General features: G+C 36.7%; 1 protein-coding gene across 1 annotated transcript in view; it reads left to right on the top strand.

Annotated features, from left to right (window-relative positions):
• LOC136877404 (DNA-directed RNA polymerase II subunit RPB2) overlaps positions 1–15,623 on the top strand; it is a 247,864-nt gene that overhangs the window by 46,411 nt on the left and 185,830 nt on the right. The window contains exon 7 of the mRNA XM_067151413.2: positions 70–266. Within this exon, the coding sequence (XP_067007514.1) occupies positions 70–266 (197 nt within the window). The remainder of the gene's footprint in view (positions 1–69; positions 267–15,623) is intronic.

The following is a 15,623-nucleotide window of genomic DNA, read 5'->3' as shown; positions in this document are numbered from 1 at the left end:
AATCTCTTGGCTCAAAGATACTGGTTTTTTTATATTTATGGAGGTTTTCATATTATTTTCTTCCCCCAGGTAAAACCATCATTAGATGAAGCTTTTGTTATTCAAGAACAGAATGTTGCTCTGAATTTTATTGGTGCCAGAGGTGCTCGCCCTGGAGTTACCAAGGAGAAACGTATCAAGTATGCTCGTGAAATTTTACAGAAGGAAATGTTACCTCATGTTGGGGTATCCGACTTCTGTGAAACTAAAAAGGCCTATTTCTTAGGGTAAGTGAACTAGATTTGTAGCAATATGATTTTATACTGTAACAAGATAGTTTGCAGCCAGGGCCAACTAGAAGGGCAAATTAAATCATTACTCTTCTGTATTCAGTTTTTGTTGCTGTAACCAGCATTGGTACTTTCTGACTTCAGACACAATGATTAAGGTATTAATTGTGTGTGTTTGTGTATGAATCACAATCATACGAGAGGGACTGATTCTATTTTATCTAGTCTGCTGAAGATCCAGAGGAATTGCTGAATGGTATGGACACAGTCTAGAGGAAGGAGTAAAAGATGAACTAAATAAATCCTAAACAAAAATAATGGAAGGCAGGTGAACAGTCATGTGATGCAAGAAATATTAGAGTAGGAAATCAAATCTTAAAGGAAGTAGATGAGTGTTGTTACTTGGTTAGTAGAATAACTAACAACAGAAGAAATAAGGACGACATAAAATGCAGACTAGCACAAGCAAGACGGTCCTCGTAAGAAAAGGAATTTGCTCACTTCATTAATGTACAAATTAGAAAGATATTTTTGATTAGTTTTGTCTAGAGTGAGGTATTGTACGGATGTGAAAAGTTGACAACAAACAAATTGCAGAAGACGTGGCTCCAATTAAACCACGTAAAAAACACCAATGGTGGAACAGTGAATGTGATGAAACAGTGGAGAAAAGACATCAGGCATGGCTATAACATCAGTCCCAAAAAACAGAAATATTCTTTCAACATCTAGTAAAACAGAGAAAAGAAACTGCCCAAGTCTTAAGAAGAATAAAAAGACATCATCATAAGGGCACACTGCAGTTAATTGAAGAACAATTCAATAAAACTCAATCAAGGGACTACTACAAAACCTTCAGAAAGCAGCTCCAAAAATATGAACCCCCGACCCTACTGATGAAGGATGAAAATGGTAAGCTGGGTCATAACAATAAAAACAATGCAGAAATTCTGGCTAAATATTTCCATCAAGCTTTTAAATTGTGAGGAACCTACAGAACTCCTTCATTTGGACACCAACACCCCGATAAAAGCACCACCAGAGAACATCAATCCCCCACAATAAAGGAAGTCTACCAAGCTCTGAATAAATTTAAAAAACTACAAAGCGCCAGGAGAAGATCAGACCTTTGCGTAAATCTGGAAATATGCAGGAACATCAGCAAAAGTTGCCCTCCATCAACAACTTGTCTCTATCTGAATTAAAGAACTACCAGAACACTGGACAACAGCCCTCATTCACCCACTGCACAAAAAAGGAGACAAAACCGACCCTAATAACTACAGGGGAATCTCGCTGCTAGACATAACATACAAAATATTTTCAATAATCATCCTTAGTAGGATAAGTTTACAACTTGAGAATGAACTAGGAGAATATCAAGGAGGTTTCAGACCCTGGAGGAGCTGTCCTGATCAGATCATGAGTCTTAAGTTGATAATGGACTATAACAGGAGAAGAAATAGAGATATGCTGTTAACATATGTGGATTTCAAGAAAGCTTATGATTGCATCCATAGAGAATCTCTGTTCAAAATTTTAAGTCACCTTGGAGTACACCCCAAATTAATAAACATGATAAAATTGACTCACTAACACCAAATCAAAGGTGAAGTTTAGGGGTGAAACGTCAGACATTTGAAATTAAAACTGGACTACGGCAGGGAGATGGGCTCTCACCACTATTATTTAATTGTGCTCTAGAAATGGTAATGAGGGAATGGTTTAGGAAATGTCCCCCCAAAATAAAGGTTGGCCGAAAAATCAAAACAAATTGCCTGGGTTTTGCTGACGATTTAGCATTACTAGCAGTGGGCATAAAAGAAGCAAAAACCCAGATATCAGAACTTCAAAACATTGCAAATAAAATTGGCCTCAAAATATCATTTGAAAAAACAGAAATTATGCCCCAAAAACCAACACAACTAAAAGAAGCTACCATAAATGGTAATAAAATCAAAATAGTAACTCATTTAAATATCTTGGAGAAATAATAACACATAACCTAAATAGAAAAAATCTCAATCCAAACAAGAACAAATAGATTAGCTAAAGCACAAAAATTAACATGGGATATCTACAAAAAGAAATGTCTTATCAATAAATGCAAAAAGAAAACACTACAACACAGTTATAAAACCGGAAGCTACATATGCAGCAGAAACACTTTTTCACCTGAATTAACAATCAAAGACTGACAGACTTCAGAAAATTGAAAGGAGGATTGGAAGAACCTGCATCAACAAAGAATACCAGAAGGATGGACAGTGGCGGTTAATACCTAACAAAGTTGTGTACAAAGAGCTAGAACCCATTACAGATACTATGCGTAAGAGGAGACTGGGATTCTTTGGACATATCATGAGGATGCAGAATTTGAGGCTTCTGAAACAACTAGTACAACACAATCTCGTCTCAAAAAATACCACAACAGGATGTAAATGGATCAGAGAAGTAAGAGAGGATCTGAAGGAAATAGGCCATAGAACAGAAGACACCACAAATAAGATAAAATTGTATACAAAACTCAAGAATACAAACCTCCGCTGTACCCTTACACAAAACAAACCAACAACACCCATATTTTCAACTGAGGAAAGGGCACGAAGATCGGAGTGTCTGAAGAAGTACTGGGAAGACCGCAAAGCCCGAACAATCCCTTCAAAGGGACCTGAATGACGGACTGACTAAAGTGATCCTATGTGGTCATAAAAGAAGAAGAAACAAGAAAGAGAATATAAACTTTTAAAATGTGGTTTCAGAGAAGAATATTAAGGGCGAGATGGATAGATTGGATTGCAAATGAGGAGAGATTGAATCGAGTTGGTGGTGGGAGAACAATTTGTTGTTGTAGTGGAAGGCATTTCTTTTCAGTTTTGATTTAGCTGATATATAACTGTGAGGTTTTTCAGTCTGCCAAAACTAATCCAGGATCAGTAAAATTAGAAAATACCTGAAAAGAAAACATTTAATAACAGTTTATTAAATATCTTTAACCCCTTCAGTGGCAGGTTCTGGCAGGCATTCTATGCCAGAAAAGTGAGTTTTCTTCAGAGAAAATTATTTATTTTTAGGAAGTAAGGAATGAGTAACAATTATTAAGGGAACAAACACATTCATATATTATTCAAGGTTAATAAAAACTTACTTTACACTCTATTGACACTTTCTTTTACAGTAGGCCTGTGAGATGGTTTCATAAAATACTGGTGTTTTGAGAATACTGTCTTGTGAGCAATACATTTTTATTTCAGGCTCTTGTATTATTCCCATCAACAACACTAACGCAATAAACTACCAAATTTCGTAAGAGTTTGTTTCTTTCCAAAACTGTGCCCATGCATGTGGAGAGATATATTTACAAGTTTTTCGATGCAGTATTAGCATACAAATATTTTTCGGTCACTGTCAATTTACAACTTCATCCGTTCGAAACAGTTCAGAACAATCAGTCACGCTCACCTCTGGTAATAATCCAACCCTCACACCAGGATTTCCCGTAAATGGAATTATATTAGGTCGCACACTATTCCGAGGCTTACACTTTTCCCACATGAATGAATATTCAACATCTCCTACCATCACCTCATCTTCTGACGTAATATAGTCTTCACTTTCACTAGAAATACTAATTTTTTTTTTGCTATGGCTTTACGTTGCATCGACACAGATAGGTCTTATGGCAACGATAGGACAGGAAAAGGCTAGGACTGGGAAGGAAGCGGCTGTGGCCTTAATTGAGGTATAGCTTGGTGTGAAAATGGGAAACCACAGAAAATCATCTTCGGGGCTGCCGACAGTGGGATTCGAACCCACTATCTCCCGAATACTGGATACTCGCAGAAACTTACAGTAATTGAAAATCTTCCAACTTTTTGATACTTTTTATTTGCTTTTTAGCAAATTAATTATAAACAGTACATGTGTCATTCTTATTTGAGAACATCTTCAGCTGTTGTTCAGCTTAGGTGAATCACTAAGTATTTGAATACATTATTTTCAGGTACATTGTTCCTCTTAAAAACTATTTGAATATAAATTGAATTAAAATGATATTAAAACAATGTGGTGGTTAATGGGTTGATGAAATGAGACAGGATGAATACATAGTTAGTCTACTTAAAAAACTATATCTATTCACTTGAATAGTTGTTGTTAAAAGTTCCAAACTCTGTTACACTAAAAAATATCTGTCTTCCAGTTAAAAGGTTTTTTTTAAATGATTTACTTCTTGACATTGTTCTGATTATTGTTGAATGCTCATTTCTTTCACTCCTTCCAGGTTGGTTGTTATTTATTTTGGGCTTATTAATGTGTCTTAAATTGAGTTTAATGCAGAACTTTGAATCTGATTGCCGTTCACTATTTGAGAAGGGAGCTTCGTCTCAATTTCTGAAATGAAATGAGGAAAATAGGGATTTGCTTTTATAATGAAAAACATGTCTCTTTACAAAGTGACTTAAAGAATTGTACCAGGAAGGCATAGGCCCAGGCACATATAAATGACAAATTTTATTTTCTAGCATACAATTCAGTTTCGATACGTGAACAGCTGTGTGAGAGAATGTTCTCGTACCTACTGCACTCCACGAGCAAGAAAGCAAGTCAAGCAAGGTCATGTGAAGTCACCGCCGTTTGCAGCTTGCTTCCCCTACCAAAGTTTCTCGATTGTATTTTTACGAACTTTTTAACGCCTGGACCGATTAACACGAGACCAACACTGAATTATAGCTAATGTTCTGGAAGTAAAACCCTGCAAATTTGAAATCAATGCATCCAGTGGTTTCTGAGGTATGACAATTTAAAGTTTGGGAGAAATACTCGCCCCTTATCACTTGATTCCAAGCGCCGCCCGCCTGACGTGTATATATAGGCCACTGGGCCAAGGCCATAGCCAGTGCAGTCCCGTGTACAGAGTCATGTGTGCACAGTGTGTGTAGAAAGTATGCTCCGTCGCGATTCGCGAGGATATAATAATGGCCTTACTCAAACGCTGTAACGACTGTAAGATTCTAGACTTTTTTCAAGGTGATAGAGTACTTGCAAATTTGTTATAAAGGTGAAACTATAATAGGAAGTACAGTGAACTGTGTGAGACTGTACTTATTCGATATTCGTCCCAGAACAGGGCAAAGATTAACTATTTTCATTGTGCACTTTCTCGATCTTTCGATCACTACGGTGAGAAATGCAGTGAACATTAAGGACATTTTTCAATAATATTAAGTAGTACGGACTAGTGTAGTGTGAATACAACCATAAAACCGCCTTAATCTGTTAATAATATTTGTTCAGAGACTGTGATAGAAACTGTGATAGATAACGTTTTCAAGTGCTTATGAACTGTGTATATACAAACTGTGTTTTCTGCATCATGGACTGTGAATGTTAATTTAACGCCGTAAAATCAGTGTAAAAATAGAACTGTGCATTACGACGGTGTGTGATATTAACATCCGTAATATTCTCAACAGTGCCAATTGAACTTTCTGTGTTCAGACATTACTTCCACGAACAACGGAAAAAAGTGCTATGAGATCCTGCTACATTAAACGTCGCTTCCAACGAGGGATCTATAGGGTTTCTTCAGTTATGATACCCATCGAGGGACATCGACGAGGGAGATCAACGTGGTATCTTCACTGAACATCGCCGGTGCTGAGTTCGAGTCTTCGTCTGCACTCCGCGGAATGTTTCAGACACCGTACAGCACAGCTCCAACATGTGTAAGCAGATCTTCTCGCAATCTGAGTGAGTAATCACAACTGACTGACTTTTTACTAAGCACGTTGTTCAGTACAGTGTTCTTACAAGTGCTGCGTGTGGATGTTAATTCATAATTTCATCGTCAGTTAAAAAGTTCATATTTTGCTATAAATTCCTTTCTAAATTATTAATTAGTTGAAGTGCTTTATTCATTTCATTCTTTCAATTTAAACAAACTGAAATACATACTGCAAGAGTTCAAATATTTAATTTATCAAACTTTCCATGACAAGTGTGTGTTTATTTTGTGTTTCAAAATTTAGAAAGACTGTAGGTCAGCACCTTAAATGATGAACTGACAATTTCCAAGGTGCTAGGCAATATTTGTGTGTGTTTGCATTTAAAATTAGAAAGACTGTAGGCTGTTCATGATCTATAGAAGAACAATAATTAGTTCAGAAATTCTCAAGCGAACAGACGTCAAGAAAATGATAACATAAATCTTTTCTTCTTCATTTTGGCAAATATTAACTACCAAGTTGAGTTGCAATTGCAGGGTGATATATCTGTGGCTATTATTAATAAATTTTATAGAAAAAAGAATTACCATCTATTATTCGCCCTGCGATACTATCCGTCTCTGTACTTGCTCCAAAAAACATCGGACACTATCTGAGATCCTTCCCATGCTCAAACCCCACAATCATTTCCTGGTGCAGTATAAAATGGTTCCATACCTTACTGCTGTTAAACTCCAATTCTACCTTGACCCTGGTGGAGCTACATTTGAAGTTCCTTTACGTCTTGTATAATAATGATTTGTGTGTTCCGATGTCTGTTCCACCTTCCGGGCAGGCAGGGCTGTGGAAAGGGGAGGAGGCGTGTTGCTTACTGTCACGGCTTCGGCTTTAGAAGGAGTGGGGTCAGTGGATGTACAAAATGGCGGAGGCTCGTTCTTATTCATACTTTTACTGTGTTACTTGGTTAGTAACAAGTAATAATACAAAGCAAAAAATCTTTAATTACAACAGTGTTAATTCCCTGGGAAAAAAACAAACATTCAGAATCAGGAGTTTACAAATTGAAATGCCAACAATGTGAAAAAACTTATGTTGGGCAAACAGGGTGCAGTTTTACTGTAAGATACTTAGAACATGTCAATGCTGAGTCATAAAAAACACATGAGGACAACCGGACATCAGTTCACAACTATAGAGCAGGATTTAACTATATTACGTAAAATAAACAAAGGAGCTCTTCTAAATACGTTCGAAAATCTATATATTTATTTAGAACAAAAAAGTAATCAGGACAATAACCTAAATGATATAATTGACAATAGGAACCCTGTATTTGAAGGGATATTAACAAATCTTGCAACTTTAGGCAAAATAAACAACACAGACAATAAAAGTATGAATAAGAATGAGCCTCCACCATTTTGTACATCCACTGACCCCACCCCTTCTAAAGCCAAAGCCGTGATAGTAAGAGACACGCCTACTCCCCTCTCCACAGCCTTGCCTCCCCGGAAGGTGGAGCAAACATCGGAACACACACACATCATTATTATACAAGACGTAAAGGAACTTCAAACGTTGCTCCTCCAGGGTCAAGGTAGAATTGGAGTTAAACAGCAGTAAGGTATGGAACCATTTTATACATTAAGTTACTTTGTAAAGACACATGTTTTTCATTATAAAAGCAAATCCCTATTTACCTCATTTCATTTCAGAAATTGAGACGAAGCTCCCTTCTCAAATAGTGAACGGCAATCAGCTTCAAAGTTCCGCATTAAACTCAATTTAAGACACATTAATAAGCTCAAAATAAATAACAACCAACCTGGAAGGAGTGAAAGAAATGAGCATTCAACAATAATCAGAACAATGTCAAGAAGTCAATCATTTTAAAAAACCTTTTAATTGGAAGACAAACAGATATTTAAGTGTAACGGAGTTTGGAACTTTTAACAACTATTCAAATGAATAGATATAGTTTTTTAAGTAGGCTAACTATGTATTCATCCTGTCTCGTTTCATCAACCCATTAACCACCACATTGTTTTAATATCATTTTAATTCAATTTATATTCAAATAGTTTTTAAGAGGAACAATGTACCTGAAAATAATGTATTCAAATACTCAGTGATTCACCTAAGCTGAACAACGGCTGAAGATGTTCTCAAATATAAAACGAAACATGTACTGTTTATAATTAATTAATTTGCTAAAAAGCAAATAAAAAGTATCAAAAAGGTGGAAGATTTTCAATTATTGTAAGTTTCTGTGATTAGAATTTGATACGGAAAATGAAGCTGATTACTTGCACTACTGGATACTCGCCACACTTAAGCGACTGCAGCTATTGAGCTCGGTCATCCAAAGAATCACTAGAACCATTATCACCATTATCACTATCAGAAATACTAACGTTACTTAGAGATTCATCTTTGATGTAGTTCCTTATTTTTTTCTTCAGACAAACGTCTCTTCCATTTCACGTTCGCCATTTCTGTTTACCTCGTCAGCTGGCCAGAGATTGTATTTGTAAAATAGAGAAGATAAGGCATATTTTAGATTAGAGACTTCATGAATACAGCTGGAAACCCTCCTGCCATCTGTTGAGAATGCTGGAAAACATTTTCCAAAGAGATTACTGTACCCGACAAATTATTGGGCGATTGCGAACTGAATACTGCAGCTACACGAGAATTTCTCGGGCTGTGACATTATGGGCAAGTGTGCGCCACCCGAGAATTTCTCGGATGTGCCACTAGAGAGGTTAATATGTTATTAGATGTTAGAAAATTAGGAAATATATGAAAAATATTTCAAAAAACATTTAATACCAGATTATTCAAATATATTTTTCGGTTATAGTCTGTTATTAAATATTTTCTTTTTCAGGTATTTTCTAATTTTAGTTCTCCTGAATTAGTTTTTACAAAGTAGAAAACCTCACAGATACAGGGAGAACATACACACTCACTCCCTCCTCGATAGGGGCTACATCAAGTTTACATTGCACATCTTCATTTCTGACATGATCCAAGAGAATTTGCCCAGTGACCATGGCAGCATCCTTATCTCCATAGCATGGAAGGCCTGTCCATATTTCCCTGTCGAAGAGCAACATTCTACTCCATAGAGAGCAACTGGTCTTGTCACTGTCTTGTAAATTTTAGCCTTCAGGTATTTGGGCATCTTACCATTTACCTATCTCCACTTGGACCATGCTGCACCGAGGCTCATCTGTTTATCAGAGGTAACATCATTAGAAAGATCCAAGATATTTAAAATGGTTGAATTCTTGCAAGGTCTGGCCGTTGGTGTAATGATGCCGCTGGTTTGGGGGGCCACATTTTAGATATTCTGACTTTTAGTTGAGTCAAAGCTCATTCTCATCCACTTCTGTTCCCAGTTTTCCACCTGGTGCTGAAATGCAAAGAGTTAGAGGGAGAATGATTTGCTAAATTTGACCAGAAGGAAAGATTGAATGTAGGACAAATTTTGACACATCAAGGACTTATTCAGTTAGCTTTTGAGGGGTAGTATGAACAATAGGGGTAGATCAGAGCATGAATAGACCAACAGATTAAAGTTGATATAGAATGTAGTAGTTACGTTTAAATGAAAATCTAGCACAGTATAGGGCTGCTTGGAGAACCACATCAAACCAGTCTATTTCTGATGATGCAAACAACATGTTGTATAGATAATGTAACCGTATCAGGAGACATTATTCTCAATGCGGCCGTACATATGCATTAAATTAATTCTCGACTATTCACCGGCACCAAAAAATGCAACCTCCAAATAGGACCCTAGGTCCTAATTCAAATGTAAATCTTGTCAGTATATAATTTGATGTAGTGCTATCTCCTCTTCTTCCTCTTCAGTTGTTCTTCTTGAGTTGATACCCTAATCCCAAAAAGTGTAGGTTTCTATCATGGTTAAGTATGCCTGGTGTGTAAGCATCCTGACAAAGATGTCCCTATCTGAATAAACATTAGATACCATGAAATATTATTTATTTGTTAAGTAGCATTAATGTAGGCTAGGTTTGCACTATATACTGAATAACACCAATGAATAGATATTAAGAGAGATGCTTCTCCAATTTATTGCATTTCAAAAGATAATATGTAGGTGGACTAAGATTTTATCATTCAACTAAAAGATGAAAAATAGGGTTGGCCTGTGGCGACGATGGCAATGCTTCTTGAACAATGAAACATTAACTGAATACCGTACATTTCTCACTAACAGTGTTCTCGTAGAAGGAAAACTGATAATTTCCCACATCTAATTTATCATCGTATCAGTTATCAAAATACCAGGGCATTAAGTACATTATTTTAAACAGTTCGGTATTCATTTTATTTCGTAGCTCGTAATTTATTCTCTCTCTGGTGTGAATTAGTATGTGTATTATTTACTTTCCTCGACAAAAAAAAATAAATTAATTTGCGTTATCATCGCATCAAAGGGATATATAATTATACAGGGTTATTACAAATGATTGAAGCGATTTCATAAATTCACTGTAGCTCCATGAATTGACATATGCTCACGAAACTCAACACCCATGTAGAAAATCTCAAAAAGTTTTGGTCTGCTGAAGTCGTAATTCAGATTTCTGCCACGAGAGAGCAGTGCGCAGTGAGACAAGATGGTGACAGGAGCCAAAACAGGGTTTATTGTGCTTGAAATGCACTCACATCAGTGTGTCATAACAGTGCAACAACACTTCAGGATGAAGTACCATAAAGATCCACCCACTGCCAACTCCATTCGGCAATGGTATGTGCAGTTTAAAGCTTCAGGATGCCTCTGTAAGGGGAAATTAACGGGTCGGCCTGCAGTGACTGAAGAAACTTTTATTTTGGCTATTTGTTTTAAGTCGCCTTGAATTTTCGGCGCGGTTGCAACAGTGTATGGAAGAGGATGAGTTTAGTATGACACTTGTCTTCAGTGATGAAGCAACATTTTTTTTGTTAATGGTGTAGTGAACAAACACAGTGTGCAGATCTGGGGAGTAGAGAATCCTCACACTATCGTGCAGCACATTCGAAATTCACCGAAAGTTAATGTGTTTTGTATAGTCTCACGGTTTAAAGTGTATGGCCCCTTTTTCTTCTGCGAAAAATCTGTTACAGGACACGTGTATCTGGACATGCTGGAAAATTGGCTCATGCCGCAAGTGGAGGACAGCGCGGACTTCCATCTTTCAACAGGATGGTGCTCCACCCTACTTCCATGGTAATGTTCGCCAGTTCTTAAACAGAAGATTGCCAAACCAATGGATCTGTCATGGTCGAGCTGACGATTAGCAATTCATGTCATGGCCTCCACGCTCTCCTGACCTAACTCCATGCGATTTCTTTGTGTGGGGTTACGTGAAAGATACGGTGTTTACACCTCCTCTCCCAACAAACCTGCCATAACTGCGAGCTTGCATCAGACGTGCTTTCAAATCCATTGATAGGAACATGCTGTGCCAAGTGCAGGACGAACTTGATTATAGGATTGATGTCTGCAGAATCACCAAAGGGGCACATATCAAACATGTGTAAATGTCAAAAAAGAATTTTTTGAGTTATTGTGGAGCTTTGGAATCGCTCACATCATTTCTAATAACCCTGTATTTGGAAATAATGAAAATTTGAAGGAAAATTTGCCATTCAGAAATGTAAACAAATGGTGTCCATATTTTATTCACAGACATTAACAGTGGACGCATATAAATATAAACATATCAATTTCATCTCAAACTCTGTAACGCCAACGAAAAATAATAAAAAATCCACTACACAAAATATATACATACAGCATCTCGGGAACTGAAAATAAAGACATGAAAGGTATACCACGGGACATGCATTGCAAGGCATGCATTATTTTTGAAGATTCCTTTCTATATTCATAAGTTATTTGCTAAACGTGGTTCCAAACTGATTTAATCCTTCCAGATAATCGATATAGCTTCACTCAAATGCACACTTATCAGTACACTGGACCAAAATATTCTTTTACGGAACCTACTGCTGCAGTATCATGAACATGTTATACAAGGTACACATATTTTAGGATGGATTTATTATCTACTGGGTGTACATTCAGATGATATCCTACACACGAGTGGAAGAGAAAGTGTGAGCTCATAAGTTGTTTTCTCTTGGCTAGTATATGGACTGTGATGAATTGTCCGCTAGGGGCAGCACCGTTACTGTCTGAAGGTTGGTATCTGTTGTTGTAATATGTTTATGTTCGATAGTGTTGTTCTGTGAAGGCAAAAACATAAGTGTCGTGCATTATTGTTAATCCAAAGTTATGAATTTCATTATTGGTTCTGTATTGAATTAAGAGTGCATATAATTTAATTGACAAAGTTTTAATCCACCTACTCAATACTATACAATAATTGTAATGCCTATGTATACATTACAGTGTATTAGGGGACTAGTTTCGACCCTGTGTGGGTCATCATCAGCCTAAATAAGGTACACTTTTTATTTGTTGATATCCAGGAACAACATTTTGTCGTAAATTGATCAAATGAATCAAATGAGCAAAATGTGTAATGTGGTAACATGTATATAAAATGGTGAAATGCATGAAATGTTTTGTGAGATAAAAAAAATTATATCGTGGTACTACTCAATAGATAGTGAAATGTTTAAGTTTGCAAATTGCAGTGAGACTATAAATATAGTACCACATCGATTATTTACAATAATGGTTGAAATATTGCACTTTATATACATTGAAATTGGCTAGTGATAAGGTATAAAATGCTGGTCTGCATATAAAGTCCGGATGCTTCTAGTGAATTCTATCGTTCTGTTTACATCTTCTGTCAAATATTGAATATATGTTATGTATAACTTGGCGCAGAGGGTATCTATCTTGCCTAAAGTCCTGTATTTATAATTCAGAAAATGTATGCAGGCTGAATATAAGAGACTCCTTATCATACAAAGAGTTCTGCATATGATAAGAGGTGAAATTCCCAATCCAAGATGTAACCAATGGAACCTTGCGTGGCAATGTGATTGACCTGACCGCTATTGTGCAACTAAGTGAAGACTGTGTACCTTGTTTAGGCTGTTGATGATCCACGCAGGGTCGAAACTAGTCTCTTAGTACATTGTAATGTATACATAGGCATTACAATTATTGTATAGTATTGAGTAGGTGGATTAAAACTTTGTCAATTAAATTATATGTACACTGTTGTTAAGTCAAAGTGAAGAGCGTGTGATTTGGCGATAGTATTTAATTTTTAGTGTAAACGTAGTGCTTGGCTTATAAAACTTACAAAAATACAGAAGAGGAAAAAATGCCTACTTGCTTCATTCCAGGCTGTAAGTGTGGCTATGAAACTACGAAAGGTAAACATTCCTTCAAACCACCTAAAAAAAAGAAACAGAATTTTCAAACTGGGAAGAGGTGGTTCCCAGAAAAGACTAAAAGCTTTCTGATAAGAGTTATGTGTGAAAACCGGCGCTGTCCCTCATATATTCCCCAATTTGCCACGGTATCTCATGAAACAATTAATCAAAAATCACCACATAAACGACAGCGTCTGAAGATGGAGGAAAGCTTTAATCACACATGCCTCACTGCGAATTAAATTTTGATGCACCAGGCGAGTTGGCCACGCAGTTAGGGGCGCACAGCTGTGAGCTTGCATTCGGGAGATAGTGGGTTCAAATCCCACTGTCGGCAGCCCTGAAGATGGTTTTCCGTGGTTTCCTATTTTCACACCAGGCAAATGCTGGGGCTGTACCTTAATTAAGGCCATGGCTGCTTCTTCCCACTCCTAGCCCTTTCCTATCCCATTGTCGTCATAAGACCTGTCCTTGTCGGTGCGACGTAAAGCCACTAGCGGAAAATACATTTTTGATGCTTTTATTGTGAGTGCTAAGAGAAATGAAATAGGTTCAGACACAGCTAGAAAAGACAAGAAGCTCACTTACAAACTAAAGAGACAGGGACGTATTGTAATGACTACCCGTAATAAATTGAAGATAGCTAATGCTAAGATATTTTGTTAGAAAAACAAATAAGAGATGCAAAATTACAGTGAAATGATTTAAGTGCGCCGACATTAAGTAGAAAGCAAAAGGTGACTATTGACACCATGGTAATTGTGAGCCCAAATTTGAATTGACATTGATATCATTCGTCAATGAAATGAGAGCACTGGCTAAGAAGACAAAAGAGACAAATAAGGCCATAGTAGGAAAAAGGCACAAAATAAAATAAGGCAAGCACTAGACCCCACTGAGAACATGCATGACCTCATACTGGACTGGGAGAACAACTTAGGCTCACTTAGTGATAGCCACATTCCTGCTCAGGAGTGTTTAATTTATTATCTAGAAATACATATAGTACGCAATGTATCGAAGATCACAAAATGTCGTAAATGTGTCGGTCTCTTTCACGGAAAACCTACAGAAGAAATACTTGCCGCCGCAGTCCTCGTATTTATTAGAGATTATAGCAATAAATACAGCATTGACAGCACTTTCCTCACCCATCCTTCAAGAGCAGTTTATAATGTGTTCCTGCAAGTTGAAAGTGCAGTAGAACAAAAACTCTCCTGTGAACATAGTCTGCAGGAAAATATATTTTACGAGTGTTTGGACAATTTGCTGCGATGACCATGTTGTGGACATTATCCCTAAACTTGTGTTATACCATATGAAGTGTTGATTTTATTCTCTAACAAGACAGATGAGAAAGGAACTGAAATCTTATAAGACCACAAAGTCTACCCGGAAGCTATCTAAACTATCTGACAACTAACTTTAGAATGGTAAGCAAAAGTATAATATTTTGCATTCAGTAATTTTCTTTTATTCGTATAATGACTACTAATTTCAAACTCACTCACTGCTGGAAGAGCGGTGTAGCAGAGGAACCGATGAACTAGGAGAGAGGTCACACTTCTACCTTCTACTTGCCATGTTCTACATACATTCTATTCGAGAAACAACACATAATCATTTGACGGTTTTCATACAAGTTCATGCTTCCATTGACCTTTCTTATGAAGACTCCTAACATTATTCGTAAGTATGTCCTCCAGCCCACACAACGAAGACTTTCATAACATACGATGATGTTTAACTTATTCTCACATTCATTGTTAAAGATCCTAATGTTTCTTTCCATCAACTTATTTAAACATGTATTCCTATTCAGATAAATATTATAGTCTCTGACTCTATTATTGTAATATAAACATCATTACTTGACATATTACGAGGATTACATTACTCCAAAATGTTATAAATCTATATATAAGCCTATGAATTACAGTCACGTATGGTATTTTTCCAAAGATCACGCCCCCCACTATGTGTATTAATATTTGAGGATCCATAATTATTCCAACCAAATACACATTATACCTTCGATCTTAGGTGTTCACTCACTTCTAAGCGTAGGGTCATATCAAAGATTCACATACGTGTTGTCACATATGGGCATACTAAAATCATCTTGAAACAATCTCATGAACTATGGATCCAAAGAATTATCAGACTACTCAATTTTCTGTTGATGCTGCAAAATATCTGTAGTAAATTTATCTCATAGTTAGTCGATGACCCTGTGGTTCATTCAAATTAA

The sequence above is a fragment of the Anabrus simplex genome, chromosome 7 (genome assembly GCF_040414725.1).
Source record: "Anabrus simplex isolate iqAnaSimp1 chromosome 7, ASM4041472v1, whole genome shotgun sequence".
Lineage (NCBI taxonomy): Eukaryota > Metazoa > Arthropoda > Insecta > Orthoptera > Tettigoniidae > Anabrus > Anabrus simplex.
Note: the sequence above shows the minus strand (reverse complement) of the source record. Positions and strands in the feature narration are given on the sequence as shown.